Source organism: Conger conger, chromosome 6 (genome assembly GCF_963514075.1).
Source record: "Conger conger chromosome 6, fConCon1.1, whole genome shotgun sequence".
Taxonomy (NCBI): domain Eukaryota; kingdom Metazoa; phylum Chordata; class Actinopteri; order Anguilliformes; family Congridae; genus Conger; species Conger conger.
This window is the reverse complement of record NC_083765.1, coordinates 57,621,876-57,638,663: the sequence shown is the minus strand read 5'-3', so window position 1 is coordinate 57,638,663 and position 16,788 is coordinate 57,621,876. Positions and strand designations below refer to the sequence as shown.

The window sequence follows — 16,788 nt, the reverse complement described above, 5'->3', positions numbered from 1 at the left end:
AAAAAAAAAAAAAAAAAATCCTTAATCTATGATGCTCCCCTCACCAACAACAGCAATGTTTGCTGTACCATCTCAATATAATTCCCTTTATTTTCTCTACCATTTGTTTTACTTTCCCTAGGGGCTGCCTCAGAGGCTTTCCCCCTCTCTTGGCTTTCAGGCGTCTTTGTTCCCTCCTATTGGCTGGATTTACAGCACATCCCTGCTCCGGCCTTTGTGTCCCACCAGCTCCTTCGTTTCTTTTTTCTGCTTCAACAAAAGAGGAAGAAAAGGCTAAGAGTGCGTAGTAGCACTGCTGACATGTCAGACCTGGAAAATACAGGTCGCAAAAAAACGATTAATCTTTCGCCATGTTCAGCATTCGGCGACGTCGGATGCGTTCGCGGAGGAATATGACGGCGCCGCAATGCCGTCGTTGCTGCCGCTGCACCATTATCTCCCTTGTTTTTGAACAACAAGCTGCGAGAAACGCTGTGCGAGCAGGACACCCCCGTTTTACTGCAGGCTTGGCTTGGCATGAAAGGGCAGAGGAATGCCTCTTGAGTATAAATGCTGCTGTGATGCAGATAGTGACAGCACCTGCTGTGTCTCGGGGGCCTCCCGGTGACCCCGGCAGTATCTATGCGCTTCTGTAGCCCCGGGGAATCGTGTCTAATTGGCTGGCGCATTTGCATGAACCCAAAAGCACCCCGTTTGAATGCTCAATAGATGACGACCGCGGCAGGTAAAACGAACCAGCTTGCTTGGGATTCTGGCGGAATTAACAGAACGAACATTGCTGACACACAGCAGACTAAACAAGGTCGAGGGAAGAATAAACACAACAAACTGTGTTGCTCGTGGCCATCGCTCCAGCCAACAGTAATAATTTATCATCACTCCCATCTAATGAGAAAACAGGTCGAAGCCAGCGCAAATGCGGAACGTTTTGCAATATTTAAAACCGTGCCGTGGTGCATTTCGTCAAAGGAGAAATAGGTACCAGTTTTCTCTCCGTCAGCGTTCCCTAGTTCCTCAAGGGAAGAGAGCACGCAACCAGTAATAGTGTGATTCACGTGCAGTTTTGTCCTTACTGAGAACACATTTCAAGATGAATAATGAATGTATAACAGAGTGATGTATCTTAATAAAGTTGATATTGGAGAGTATGTCAGACCATAGGTTGGGAATATTTGTGTGTGTGTGTGTGTGTGTGTGTGTGTGTGTGTGTATTAGTGAGCACCGTAAGTCTTGGAACAAAGACATATTTTCAGACGGTACACTGCCAAAGTTTACTTTTGATTTATTTCAAATGATTAAGGCGGTAAAAGGCAATTTCTAATAAACCATCCTGTCAGAGGCATTTAATTCTGGATCATATGTATGGCAGTGAAAATGAATATATCTGGACATCATACAATTTTGCCAGTGATTTTTTTTTTACCATGTTCTCTCTTCCATACAATGGTACAAAAGTAAATCAAGAGTAACACTTTACAATACGGTCTCAATGATGAACTAACTACTGTTACATTTCTTAATTTCTTTAATGCTTGTATGACTGCATTGTTCAAAAATCTACAGAAAAAAGGTATCGGAAATCATCTGAAATAATGGCCAAATAATAATAGACCAATTATTTAATATTTTGTACATAAGCAATCCTTTTGATGATGTTGAACACACACACACACACACACACACACACACACACACACACACACACACACACAGTAGAACCTGCAGTTATGGTCAGATCGGGCCAAAACTGAGCTTCACACACACACACACACACACACCAGGCCAATGGAGGATCATTGATGTTATGTGCATTTTCTGGTCTTGGGGCTTTTATTAAGGTCAATGGAATCATGAACCACAACGTAGCCCAAAACCCTGTAAGGCCCTGCCAGGAATCTCAAACTGGAAAAGGATCTTTCAGGAAGATAATGATCCCAATCATACCTCGAAGGAAATTGTTCCTCAACCAAAAATAACTGTTTAGCAAAGGATATTTCAGTCTCCGGACTTGAGCCTGATAAAAAATGTTTTGGTTTGAATTCAAGACTACAATCTGAAAGTGTAAACTGAAGGATCTTGAAGGATTCTAACTGGTATCCTTGCAAAGGCAAGGCACACACAAAATACAGAAAACATAGAATAGTTGAATAATTATGAATAACTGACGAACTACGTTTATTTTATTTCTTTTCCATTTTGAACAATATAGCTAATTAACTGAACTTCTTGAACAGCCTCATCATTACCAAGGGTACACCAAAAAGGTCCCCAGAAGCCTTCCAGATTTATGGAGACAGGGTCAAAGTTCAAGGTCTTAAAGTCTTCTGGTAGGGCATTCCTGTACATGTATCTGGTCCTGTGAGTGGGCTTTTGGGACACTACACACATTTTATCCTTTGTCACCAGAACCCCCTCAATGTGCAGGTCATATTCACTGTGTGATACATCCACTTGCAAGGTCCTGGCTCTCAAAAAAAAAAAGACATGTTTGACACAGCAGCTGATATTGCCAGCACCGTCAGGGCCAGCAAATGTGACTTTTCTGACTCTACTTTGAAGCAATGGCATAGCTCCGCAGCCCCCGACAACAGCACTTATTACTTGCACTATCAACCACAAGCTCATTTTCATGCAAAACCTGACCAGAGCACGCTCAGGGAATAATGAATGCACACATGAAAAGACAGGCTAAGCTGAAGCTCCTCTGTAGTTCTGCCTCCAAGCTGGTATCATCTTGCTTAACTATACACATCTGTCATATGGAACCTTTTCAAGGATGACCCTGAGCTTCCCTTTTGTGAGAGCTGGAGTCCTGATTGGTCACGGCCTATGACAACGCAGTAACAGAATTTTTTTGAGGCTGGTGTGGCTCACTAGCATGCTAAGTACGGCCTGGTGAGTTATTCGAAAGAGAAGAATATGTACCCCTTCTTCCAGGGTCAACTGCATAATTTATCTTCCCACTGATATTTCTGCTGTCAAATGCACAACCAGTACTGTATATGACTGGTTGTGCTGTGGCCATATTCATCCAGTTTATGTAGAAGCTCACCATTTTAGAGTAAGTCAGAATTTTCATGACACTATTTGAAATGAAAGGGGCTAAAACTTCCTGCAGTCAGATTCAGCAGTCTGAACTAACACATCACTGAGCAAGGCAAAAAAAAAAAAAAAAAAACTGATAAATGAGAGATTACCTTTTTTGCAAAAACGTGATAAATTGTATTCATAAAATGTAATATGGAAATGTATGCAAGTATTTTACTGAATGGTATGCAAACAAGAACTCATTAACATTTTTCAGTGTTTTAATATATTCATATTGAATCATTCAGGACATGACAATCAAACCCAGACAATTATAAGAAAGCTCATCGACCATAACCACGTTAATTTGTTTTTAAAGCCATACGAGCACCTTTCCTAAAGTTAAAGCTGGGCCTGGCAAAAGAAGAAATAATGGAAAGGAACTCAGGAGAGTGGTCATTATGATATTACTGTCTTGGCTTGGGGTGTCGTTGTTTCGGCTTGCTGTGAATTACTTGTGTACATTGTGAGGGGGGCATACAACGAGGAATAAGTCATATTCCCTTTACACATCTATCCCACTTAATTAAGCCCAGCAGACAAACAGACCATCTACAGTGTACATTTTCTCATCCTATCAAAGAGACTTTCATTCACAGTAACAAGCTGAAAAACAGCTGTTTGCTGACGAACTGTGGTGGCCGCCTTGCACTTCTGAGACACGATTATGTGCTGTCTTTGCTTCTGCTCCATGGTTGTTCCTGCTCTAAAGCTAGCACATGCAGCTTATTAAAACCGCAAGCATCCATCAAAATATCAGAGCATCAATGGGGCCTCAGTGTGAAGCCTGCTGCTCAAGTTCGCCGGAGCTAACAGCCAGGTAGTAAACCAAGGAAAGGAGTATAATTCTGCCAACTTGTGCTGAGCTGAAATGAAGTCATTACACAGTCACAAGCTGTTCCTTTCTGTTCACATTACAACTCCACTGCTTAGTCATTGGAAGGAATATTTTTAGTGCAAACGGCACTAAGGGTATTTTGGGTGAATGATACATGGAGAATTGGGAATATGTATAAAGTGAGCATGCAGACATCTTGTGGGCAGCAAAAGCTGTAGCACTGGTAGGATTCGTCACTTAGAAAAAAAACCTTGGAAAATATTAACTAGCATTGAAGTGCATCATTCGTTCATCTAGAAAGCTGGATGGTACATTCTGTATTTCCATTAAATGTTTGCATCTAAATTTAGTGTCTTATAGTATTACCTCAGTGTAATATCCCAGTCAATGACATAGCTAGCAATCAAATTTAAAGGTCCACACCCAAGCTTCAATGGCCTTGTGAAATTTCACAGAAATGGATGATTTCACAGTTGACATGTGAGTTTCTGCTCTATCTTACTTTATTAATCTCAGCATGTTGATTTTCAGTTTCGTAAAACTTTTTCCCCACATATTTCAAATGAGCTAAATAACGGATCAAATTATGTCACTGCCTACAATTTCATGTTTGGTTATTCTTCCAATTTCATACATTACAACAACAACATTAAAGCCACATTATGCAGGATTTATTTCCTTGCTTCGCTCCTGTGTTTACAATCAAAAATGTCTCCCCAGTTCCGAACATATTTTTGGTTGGCTAGCAATGTCAGTAGCTTTACTACATTACAGACTGCTTCAAAACATCTTTCAAAAATACAGCAATAGCTTCTTACCAGTTGCAGCCACAAGTATGGTAAAATGCTCTACTAACATACCTGACAACAATACACCATATGCAGCAAAGTCATGGGGTAGCTATGGATCTGACACACGTATTGGTCTGTTGTAATTGAACTACAGTCATGTCCAAAAAAAACGAAAAACATAACTTTTACGGGATAGTTGGATTTTCTGTCTTTTGGATTCACCTTCAACTAGCCTTGCGCCAAGTGAAATGTATTGGAATTGTATTCTCCAGCCTCTAGTTAAATATATTACACAAACAACAAATTATCAGGCCATCATAGCCATCAAACTGTTGTTGTCAAACATAGCTGACTTTTGTTAGCTAATAATGGCAGCTACCTAACATGGTTAGCATTACGTTCGAAACCAAAGGTGACCTTATCTCTCCAGCACTGACCCAGCACAAAACACACCACTGCAGTAGCCAATTCATACATGTTTCTTCTTCTCTTTCTTCTGATGGATGCATACATTTCAGATACAGTCCACAAGAAAAAAGGGTCATGCCAAGAAACATCCCAAACTCGTTTTAGAATAACAAATACAGGCAGACAAGCAAGGACTGGGCAGAAATGGTTGGCATTGATATAGTGCCTTTATCCAAAGCGCTATACAATTGATGCTTCTCGTTTGCCCATTCATAACACACACTCACACACCAATGGCGATTGACTGCCATGCAAGGCACCAACCAGCTCGTCAGGCGCAATTGGGGGTTAGGTTTCTTGCTCAGGGACACTTCAACACACCCAGTGCTACATAGTAATGACTGAGCATGGTCAAGGTGAAAATTCTGCATAGTATGCTTTTTAACAATAGAGCCTAAAGCTAGCAGTTGCTGGAAAACAAAACAACAAAAATAAAACTATAAATAGAAAAGTCAGCTATTTTTTCCTGTGTCCTGTGAAAAATGGCAAACCTAATCAAAATACGCCCTGAAAGTATCCTCTGAAAGTTTTTGTAAACCAGGCGAGCTTACATTCACACCAGAGACCTGTTCCACAAAGCACGATTACTGAGCTAGCCGTATAAATACATCAAGTAAAACCTGGAAGAGCTCTTTTCACTCCATGTTCCAGATTTGAGCAGGGTCCAAGTTTTAAGTAGTACAGTTAGCTTAGTAATCCTGCTTTGTGGAGGACAAGCCCCAGAGCTCACCTATTTAGCCAGCAAACCAACAGTTAAACCAAGATTCTGTGGATTATGTAGGCTACATGGGAATATTTACCAAGATAGAAGGGAAATTTACTCACTTGACTGGGCGCATACTATCTGCCAAACAGGGAATTTGTTTTCTGTCACAGAAATAGGGGTACATTTTCAGCACCTCTAACTTGATCAGTTAAGTGGTTGGTGTGTTTTTTTGTAAGCACTGCTTTGAATTTCCTGAGGATACAAATGTGTGGGCTGGGGAGAACAGCAAGCAGGAAAACGAATCAACGTTCAGTTTTCAGAATGGAAACATAGACTTGAAACTTGAAAGATGCCCACCTTACAGTTGAGATACTGGACCAAGTGGTGCTACTGGACATCTGCAAAAAAAGACTGCTAGACCTGGTTTTAAAAGGTAAGACATGGTTATTATTACGCTGCCAACTATCAGAATGGGCTTCAATGTTAGTTTGTTCAGAAGCTTTCAGTGAAGTTTCTCTTATGCCAGCCACACTTACTTAGTAAGAGAACTACTTAGGCCATTAGTGAGAGACAATTACAGAAAAAATGAACGTGTGCTAAAATGAGTGCCATTTGAGTATGAATCAAGGCACAAGGATGTCCAGTGAATTTATTTTAGCAATAATATTTACCATATCTCACATGGCAGCGTGTTACGGGACATCTAGTGGATCGACCAATTATCAGCTCACCGATATATGATATTGGCATTGGGCATTGCTACCCCCCCCCCCCTCCCCCTCAGTATAAAACTAAACAGCCAAAACGTCCCCCTATAACCACATTCAGCAATGCTAAATTGCTAAGCAAATGAGCAAGCAACAACTGCTACTACTCACACTGTGTGGGTCCAATCCCCTCCCCTTCCCTGGCAGTGAGAAATAATATACTGTATCACGCAATTAAATGAGTCATGCCTGCCGAATGCATGAAAGTGTTGGTCTGATATTCTGGTGACATGGACTAAATTTAGATGATCATAGCTATTGAGTATTGTTAGCAACACATTCAAGTCATGAAAAGTCCTACTGGTAATGATAACCTTAGTAATTGGTTCTGTTCGCCCTACATCTCTCAAGGCTTTTAAAAGATATTCAATATAAAAGATGTGTCACTGTAAAAAGAGATAGTTGTGTATGCAAACATCTAAATAAAGCAAGAAAAGCAGTCTTGCTAGGTGTTTGATGTGAGTTTGAACAACCGTAAAAACATTTTCAGCATTTTGTTGTGGATATCTGCTGTGCATGTTTTAGTCCGATCTCATTCTGTGGCTGGTTAAATGTCTTCCAGCTTGTTTTGTTTCAGATAGAAGTGTGCCAAAAATTCAGTAAGTTAGCCTCCCATTGCAACATTAATAGCTACAGACATGTTGTTATTATGTGATAGTTAACAGAAAGAACAGACAACAAATCTGCTGTTGAAGACTGTTGAAGGCTACAGTACATTAATAATAGTCTATCTCAGAATGTGGTGTCGCATTGCAACTAATGATGTCGATCTGAAGAGTTGGATCAATCAAACTGATGCTGGACTAAATTGCACAGTAAACACTTAAACACAGAAATTGTGATTATTACTATGTTTCTCCCTTAGGAATACTCATTATGTCTGTGTGTGATGCCTCTATACAGGCATACAAGCATGATACATGAGGATGTACCAAACAAAAACACACACACACAAACTCAAGGACACAGAGAGAGAAATGAAAACAGGTGTGGTGGTGCTATATACATTATGGTAACCCTGCCCTTGTTATAAGAATTACTTGGGCTATATTAGCAATTTACTTCCACTATCATGCTTAAGTAACAGTCCCATTATGAGACTTAGGCATGATGCATATGCTCAGACTATCAACCTGCTTCTGGTACCTGAAAACATAGCCCTAGCAGACAGACAAAGATGTTTGTGTTCTAGCGGTGTACAACAAAGAGCTGGGTCATGGTTATGGGTTATGGTTATTTCCTGAAATAGAATAAAAAGAAGAAAGAAAAACAAGCCTCCAGTGAAGAGTGCTTTTTTGTTGTGTGAGCCATATGTTTCGCCCAGGGAAACAATAAACACTGTGAGCGATTACACATCCCGCTCACAACTCAGTGGCAGGACGCAGCGAGGCCTTCCCAGTGAGGTCAACCCCAAAACACACAGCACTTAGAAAGAAGGGAAAATACCCTCACAGGGTCGATGACAATAACGTAATTTCTCACAGCAGGATACAGAAGGTAGTCATTTTGGATCCAGTGTGATGCGGTGTTCCTCAAAGCAAGTATTCCTCTGCACCAATTTAAAAATTATGCCTACATTTTCACATAACGAGGACTGGCATTCAACAGTATTCTAATTAACTTGCCTGAGCTACATTTGTCACAAATCAAATAGCATGCATGTATTGGGGACTCAAGTGGAATACTTGAATTAAAAGAATTTTACCTTGTAATTTATGATATACCAATGATTGTGTACCACATGCAAGAAAAGTATGGCTTTGCCGATAAATGCTGAGAGAACTGCTGAATCCTCTGCAGTATATAATGAAGTAACGTCCGCTCCTGATTCAGACCAATGCTTTATGACTCATGATCTGCATCTCCGCACTCAGGGTGAGCAATAGATTGAAGACTGAATCTTTAATTAAAATTCTCCACCATCTCAATGCAATTCTGTTATGTTCTGAAGTTTTTTTTATTCATTGCCAGTACTCAGTAATTACCCAATGTTAGATAATCCACGAAGAAGCATCATGGCCAACAGATTCTATGTACTAAAGATTGACTGTAACATCCACATTTTTATTGCACAATAGTTCTCATACATTTCAGTAATTCAGCCACAGGAATTAAGTACATTTCCTAATATTTTAGGTCCAATTACTTAAAATGGACAAATGGCAACATTCACTTTTGTCAATGCAATAGCCAGCAAACAATAATTTTATGAAGGGTGGTGCTTTATTTTTTTTGTTCACTTTCAAATGAACAAAAAAAATTCTGAAGTAAACATGGCCTCTTAGAAATCATTTTACACCGAATTCATGTCTGTAAACAATATTATTTTTTTAAATGTATTGTGCTATACCTAATGTAATGAGGGTGCCTGATCAGGTGCCTTCAAGATTTAGTAAATTTAGTGCAAATTTGAAAATATTAAGGCAACATTTATAAATATATCAAAAATAGTTGTCCACAACTACCTTTAGTTACAAAAACGGTACAAAAGTTCTGTCTTGAACGAGCGTGAGAGACATGTTCTTGAGTTCCTCGGGGGAGCTGACTGCCTTGTAACCCAGCTGGTGCAATATCTGCTGACACACGGTTTGCGTGTAGTCGACCATGTCGTAAGACAATTTCAACCTCCAGTTCTCCGCGTTGGCTGCCGAGTCCCTCACTGTCCCGTATTTATGCTTGGCCGACATCTCGTTGCTTCCCCGAGTGTTCGTGTGTATCCACTGGGCCACGTTCTTGTCCATGGACATGCCCAAGTAGTCATATATCTCCTTTGTCTTTTGCAGTGGGTTCCTGGCCAGGTCCTCGTACCTCACCAGCATGTACTTCCCCTTCAGCCAGTGGGGCTGACTCAGGCCCGTGGAAACCGAGTTGAGGAAATCCTCGCACACCACCGTCAGCTGGCTCAGGTCCAGGTTGTACGGCTTGCGACCTGTCGCCCTCCAGATCCTCCACAGGCGGTAGGTGTCCCGGAAGGTCTCGATCCTGGAGGACAGGATCCCCCTGGGGTCCCTCACCAGCTGGATGATCTTCAGGTTCAGCCGGGGGTCCTCCACCAGGGCCCTGAGGTCGTTGATTTCCGGCACCCGCACCACCTTGATGGCCATGTGCCGGCGCTCTCTGCAGGAGTCGGCGGCCAGGGTCATGTTGACCGAGGGGCACTTCTTGACGCAGTCGCCCTCCTCGATGTTGACCTCGCCGGGAGCGAAGGCGTCGCACACCGGGGGCGAGCACAGCGCCCTGCTGGCCCCCCGGCGGAACAGCTTGTCCGTGGTGTGATTGACCGGCTGGGGCCTGATGTAGCTCTCCAGGAAGTAGAAGTCACAGTCGTACAGGCTTCTCAGGAGATCCCTGCTGGCCCCCAGCAGCACTTTCCGGTCGGCAGTGTTCTTGCTGTGGGAGAGCCGGGGAATCAGGGTCATCTGCACGTGGTAGAGGGGCTCGAACAGGTAGAACACATCCGAGTGCTGGTTGAACAACTGCCCCACGAAGGACGAGCCGCTTCGGGTGGTGGCCAGGATAAGGATGTGGGTCTTTCTGGAGACGTTGTAGGTGAAGTAGGGGTACTCATCGCAGATCCTGTCGAAGGTGTCCGACTCCTGGCCCAGGCCACAGTTCAAAGGGTTCGGTGCCGGGCAGATCTGAAAGGGCTTCGCCGTGAAAGTCCTGATCGCCGTGTACTGGATTGCGATGGATGCCAGGGCTAGCAGAATCACAGCCTTCCAGGAACATTGCATGGCGGAACAACTTCATCTAGATGCTGCAGTCTGTTTTGATCCTGTCTGTGAAGAGGAAAATCTTATTGCAGTGTGGTAAAGGCAAGTGAACACAGCACAGTACGACTATTCATGCCTTACAGTAAACAGAGGAAAGCGCAAGCAAACCAACTAGCAGGCTGAATTTCTGTTTTAACATAGACCGGTGCAGTAGCATTTTATAAGTGCTTCCAGAATTAAAATCACATCTTGTTATGTGAAATTGATTTAAAACAAAGCTTGTGTTGAATCTGAAATCTGATATATTTGGGAATCAAATTTAACTTAAAGACTGAATGAAAACATAATTTCCCAGTGATCAAAATCAGGATCTACACTTATAACTACCAAAGGGATTTGCTTCACTTACAAACTAAAAATCTATTTAAATTAAATACATGTATTGTGTTCGTGGTGAGCAAATGATTCTTGTTTATGTATATTAAAGAAACTATTGACAAACTAAGTTCTTATAAGTTGGTCCAATGAAAATAAAGCAGTTATTACTGCACATGCACTCCAGTAATTTGGTGTCTTAATTGGAGGTGTTGAGGTTTGGGGAGCATTGCACTTGCTTTGTGCCGTTATTTGGACTGATTGTTTGAACTGTTTAATATAAGTCATACATGTGCCCTGAATGACTACTTGTTAAGTCTGATACAGATGTGCTCATTTTTATTATTTTTCCACTTTGAATTTCATGAACTTTAGTAGACATGGCTGTCCTAATTGAAGGTATTGAGGTCCTTTGTGGTTTGAGGAGCTTTGTGCTATGTTATCTGGACTGATATGGTGCTTGAACTGATGCTTGACTGAAATCATGCATATCCTGAATGACTCTTTGCTAAGTGCAATACAGGTACATTTCTGTACATGATTCACTTCATACTTTAAAAGTTAAATGTTTAGAAAGGCTTTAGTGTTGCACTGAATTTGTATTCCATTTTAATAAACATTTGATTTTTAATTTGTTATTTGTTGTGCAGCACAATGTAAGTTAGATGCTCATTTAGCAACTGAAAGAAAATAAGTGGCTATTAGTAAAACCAACACCAAACTATATTCATTTGTACAAAAAATCTGATATTCATATAAACCAAATTAGTTCATACAACAATATAGAGTTTTGTATTGTAGCTCATTCAAATTGATTAGACTAACTATAAGAAAACATTTTAGTTTCATAAAAGCCAAGTTAACTGCATTTAAACTCATGAAACGTATGCTTGGTTCAAGTAACACAACCAATACGGACTGACTATACTCAATTTGAGTAGCAATTGCGTGGCATAATTAAATAATTGGCCTCCAAAGAGTTTTTTTTCCTCTGCGTTTTTTTTATTAGCTCTCTCTCTCTCTCTCTCTCTCTCTCTCTCTCTCTCTCTCTCTCTCTCTCTCTCCACCAGAAGTTAATGCCCGTTCAATGGCGGTTTTATGATTACGGCTGTTTATTGACTATCTCAGACACTAAAACACTTTGATTGAGGTAAATTTTACCAATAATTATAGAGAAAACAACAAATAACTGCACAACGCCCCTGTGTTCGGAAGACCGTGTTAGCTCACGATGCTCCGGACACGGACACGGCCGTATAAGACTGCCCAGTTTATAGTATCTTGTTCGCAACAGCTTCCCCACCACAGTGTCACTGTGGGATACTATTACCATGTCAAAATATGTTGAAATCGACCGTGTATGTGAATCGTACCAAGTTTTAGGAAAACGGAAGGACTCTACACACACAAAAACCAAAGCTGATCTGGAAGTATTTTTTTAGTAATTCGTCAAGTTACACGGTTCGGAACATGGTGAGCTAACTTCACAGCCGTTGGGAAGAGGGTGAGTTTCCGTTAGACGTCAAGAGGAGTGGAAATCTAGGTTGATAAACGGTCTAGGTTGACCCCAATATAGGTCAGGTTCGAATATAGCCGGGCTATGTCCGAATCAGCGAGAAAACTCTCACTTTTCAACTAAAAACGCCTCGACGGCGTTTCACCGAATCACCAGAAAAATGTTCACTGGGTTACTATCAATTGAAAACGTTAAACATAGAAAAATTGGCTAATGTAGCAAAATAATTGCACTGAGTAAACTATTTATATATTCTCTCAAACATTAAATTTGAGACATGAGAAACATTTAATGAGGATATATTCAATCCATGCACTTGACCATTAGAGGAAGAAGTGTTTCCAATGACATGCACTCAGCCTAAAGTTTTACAACGGCTTGAAAACGGTTTCACCCGAAAGTCCAACTTTTTTCTCTTTTTGAATACCACGAATTTGAATTTAAAAATCGAAATAAGGAGATATTCCTGATTGTACTTCATATATACCGGGTCATATTTTTTTCTCTTCCTTCGGCGCATCAGCCGAACAGTTATATTAAATAGAATTTCATTGTCTATCCTATCATTTTACCAAGCAGGCTTAAAAGCGAGACCGTTTCTACTATAGACTATACGACTGGAGGTACGGCATTCAACCAGGCTATCCATAGTACTTGAATCGTTTAAGAACATTTTGGTTAAATAACTTTTGGATAAAATCATATGACTTGGAGTGACAGTGTGATATGAACGATATTCCAACGCAGATAAGCTATTGTAGCTATTGTTATGGGAATCTACAGTAGTCGACGCTACTGGTTTTAGATTGAATGTAGGCTATGCTATATTTCAAATACAAATAAATAAGCTGATGAAGCTACAACATAGTCACGAATGTCACTACGTGGGCCTTCGCTGCATCACTTTCACAATAAGGGGAACTAAGTTGGAACGCGTTCTCTCACACCTGTAGAAATGTAAACGATTAGCAAAAAAATACTTAACGGAGCCCGCCAGGAACCGAGATATAATCACCGCAGACCAACATTGTCTCATATAGCTATGTTGATTAAATAATACAGCCGTTTTGCCGTAAAAGGACGGCATTAAAATGAAACGTAAATATATTCTGTATATGATAGGTTGACGTCTGAACCTGTCCTGCATTAAAATGTGGTTAATTGAGCAAATATGTAATGTTGCACGGCTACACAGAAAAATAATCTAACCCCCCTAATAAAACGAATAGCATAACAACGTTGCAAAATGAGAAGTGCACAGATTTAACTTGCCTTATGGACTCAAGATACTGAAGAACACAGGCGAGGATCATGTAAAAATACTGCAGATGAGCAATTCAGTACAGTAGTCCCAGTCACAAAGGTTGGGTCCCATTTCCTCCAAATGGAATATCCAGGAGAGGCAGCTGCCCTGTATCCCTGCATCTGCCATCTGAATAATGAAGAGAGGGGGAATATCCCCACGAAGGAAGATTCGGGTGGTGCTAGAGAGAGGTGAACATGTCTGTAGCTAGTTGACGAAAATAAATGTAAAAAACGAGAAATTAATTCGAGAAAGATGAAGAAGCTCTCGACCCAGAATTGCAGCACCCAAAGACTACTCCGGATCTTCTTAGCAAACTAATGTGCGTAGGTGGTGTAAGAGGTAGCTATAGGATGAAATGTGCCTGTGTCTCACTCTGGACCACCCCCAGCCCCCCGCCCCCCCTCCTCGTTCCCTCCCTCTCGTAACTACACCCCAACCACCACCCCCTCCCTCCCTCACTCTCTTTCTCACTCGCCGGAATCGTGTATCTTGTGATAATTTTCAACATTATCCTAATGCAGTATCTTAATTGTGATATTATCTTTTCCCAAGAAGAACCACTAGCCTACTATTTGCGAAACAATACCCATCTGTGGAATTTAGCAAGGTCGGAATGAATTAATCTGTATAATCTCACCCGAAATGAGTGACGAAATGTTGGCAAACGGATGGAGTCTCTAAATGAACAGGTTGTCTTTAAATTCAGAGCGCCTGCACAGCATATAAGCTTGCAACAAACCACACAACCTACCTGCATGTCAGTCATCAGAACAGAAGGTAAAACTGTTGTGAGGTGAAATAACTTCGCTTTTATAATCTTAAGGGGGTAGGGCTAATAAAATGCTGAGTGACACGTATCTGACAGGTAGCTATATGGGTTGGTTAAATATACATTTTATTAGCGAATATGCAAGAGCCTTTTGTGTTGACAGCAATGCGAATTAAGAAAATAAAGAGCTTTTGAGTCAGTTTATGAATATCATACAGTAAGCAGACGGCGATGTCTCAATAGCCTACTGCAGGGTTGTCTAATGTTTGCGCTTCACGTAAAGTAAAATCGCTCAATCGTGTAACGCATAGGGAAAAAAAGATGCATTGCTATAATTCCTGGATAATCCAGCTCCTGGACCAAGAATTTTTCATTCCGCTTCCCCCTTTACTTTTTTTTCAGTCAGCGTAGTATATTATTAGGCAATTTTCTCCGTAATTAAAATACAAACTCTCACGGTATTTGTTTTAGTTTGTGAAGTTTGTTTGTCACCAGTCTGCCCAGACTACTACTTAGCATGGACGATACTCTTTCAAACAAAATTATTTATGGGCTGCACTAAATTATGAGGGCGGCCATGTGTGACACAAGACAAAAGTAGCCAAATGGCTGTATTAGATTAATGTAGATATGTATTCGGCCTATGTCAGAATTTGGCCTGAAGTTTAACTTGCAAGTAAACACAAGTTTTAAACAACAATTTTTCACAAGAGTACATTTTTCACAAGTTTGTTTTAGTGATTGTTGAACTCACCAACCTGTGTTTGTGAAAGAGACATTGCTTTTAAATGGTTATTCAAGCTACAATACATCATACATACAGCCCCTATTCGTACATGCCATAAATTGCCCATGTTCATTATTTCTCAGTCGTTGTGTTCTGCAAAGTAAGCTTTGTACGTTGCAGAACTTTATACTTTTTTACAAGCCAAAACAAGCTTTTTGTATAAGCTAAAAACATAAATTGGCAAAGGAGTATTCAATTTTCTTGGCCGATCACACTTAACAATCTTTGTTGATTTTTAATCTGTGTTCAACTGCATGATTGCACAATAAACCACTGAAGTGAGGTATCACGACTACAACATCAGCTCAGATCAGCCATGCAGCCATGAAGACCAGGGAACTGCCTGTGGAACTTTGAGATGACATTGCCAGGAGCCAAAAAGCTGAAGAAGGCTTTTCAAAAATTGGCAAAGCTTTGAATTCTCCTAGGAGTGCTGTTAGGTCCATTGTCACAAAATGTAATATGCACTGACCGAGCACTTTATTAGGAACATTTTTACTTTTTTACACGTAGTTATTAATGCGATTATCTAATCAGCCAATTGTGTGGCAGCAGTGCAATGCATACAATCATGTAGGGACGGGTCAGGAGTTTCAGTTAATGTTCACATCAACCATCAGAATGGGAAAAAAGATCATTGTTGGTGGCAGATATGGCGGTTTGAGTATCTCAGAAACTGCTTATCTCCTGGGGAAAAAAAATCTAATGAGCAGCAGTTCTGCAGACAGAAACGCATTGTTAATGAGAGATTTCAGAAGAGAATGGCCAGACTGGTCAAAGCTGACAGGAAGGTGACAGTAAATGCGAATAACCACACATTACAACAGTAGTGTGCAGAAGAGCATCTCTGGACACAAAACGCATCATAACTCTAAGTGGATAGGCTACAGCAGTAGAAGTCTAAAAAATAAGTCTAATAAATACCTAATGAAGTGCTCACTGAGTGTATATGGCACAAACCAGACCATCCTGCAGGACTGAGCTACCAGACAGAAAGTGCACTCGTCAGATAAGTGACTAAGAAGCATGCTATAACACTGACAGAGTTGCAGAGCTTGTTAGCCGAAATGGGAGAAACTTTCCAGAGATCAACAATCTTTTCATAATATCACAGATTTGGTCTCTTTGGGAGAGTGGCTCGATGGAAGTAATTTCTGAGAAAGGCCAGTATGAAGTCTTCGAGTTTTCGGGAGCCCACGTGACAGACCCTGAGCGCTGGAAGAAGTGGTGGTGCAGGGTTTGGGAGGGGGGGGAGGGGGGAATGGGGAGTTGACATTGTGATCACGCACCAGAGGTCGACCGCAAGCATGATGATAAGCTCTGGGTTCCACTGAGAGTAGGCTGCTGATATGGTCACACGCCAATCTATTGAGCCTATTGAAAGGAATTGAGTCTTTATCAAAAGCAGCACGCAGTCCAAGCAATACTAAAACATAATGTTTTCTTGGCTTTCGAATTGGTTCTGAGGTCATTTATAACCTTGACTGGGTGATGGGTCCTGAAACCAGAGTGTAGTTTCAATTCATTAAATAATTTCATTAATTAAACACAAGTTTCTGTAAAATGCTGCTTAACCCTTTCAGACCCTGTGCACATTACAATGTACACCACTTGTTTGCCCTTTTTCAAAAGCTTTCTGACATTTTTCACCACATTAATCTATCA

General features: G+C 40.9%; 1 protein-coding gene across 2 annotated transcripts; it reads right to left on the bottom strand.

Moving 5' to 3' along the window:
- Window positions 1-8,700: 8,700 nt before the first annotated feature.
- chst1 (carbohydrate (keratan sulfate Gal-6) sulfotransferase 1) lies at window positions 8,701-13,867 on the bottom strand. Of its 2 annotated transcripts, none has more exons than XM_061246387.1 (2): window positions 13,530-13,867; window positions 8,701-10,432 (listed from the first exon to the last, which is right to left on the bottom strand). In XM_061246387.1, the coding sequence occupies exon 2, from the start codon at window positions 10,389-10,391 to the stop codon at window positions 9,129-9,131; it is 1,263 nt and encodes a 420-aa protein (XP_061102371.1). In that variant the 5' UTR covers window positions 10,392-10,432; window positions 13,530-13,867; the 3' UTR covers window positions 8,701-9,128. The 2 variants fall into 2 exon arrangements, with proteins under 2 accessions (XP_061102371.1, XP_061102372.1); XM_061246388.1 differs by having other exon boundaries at window positions 13,534-13,867.
- Between the last annotated feature and the right edge of the window lie 2,921 nt (window positions 13,868-16,788).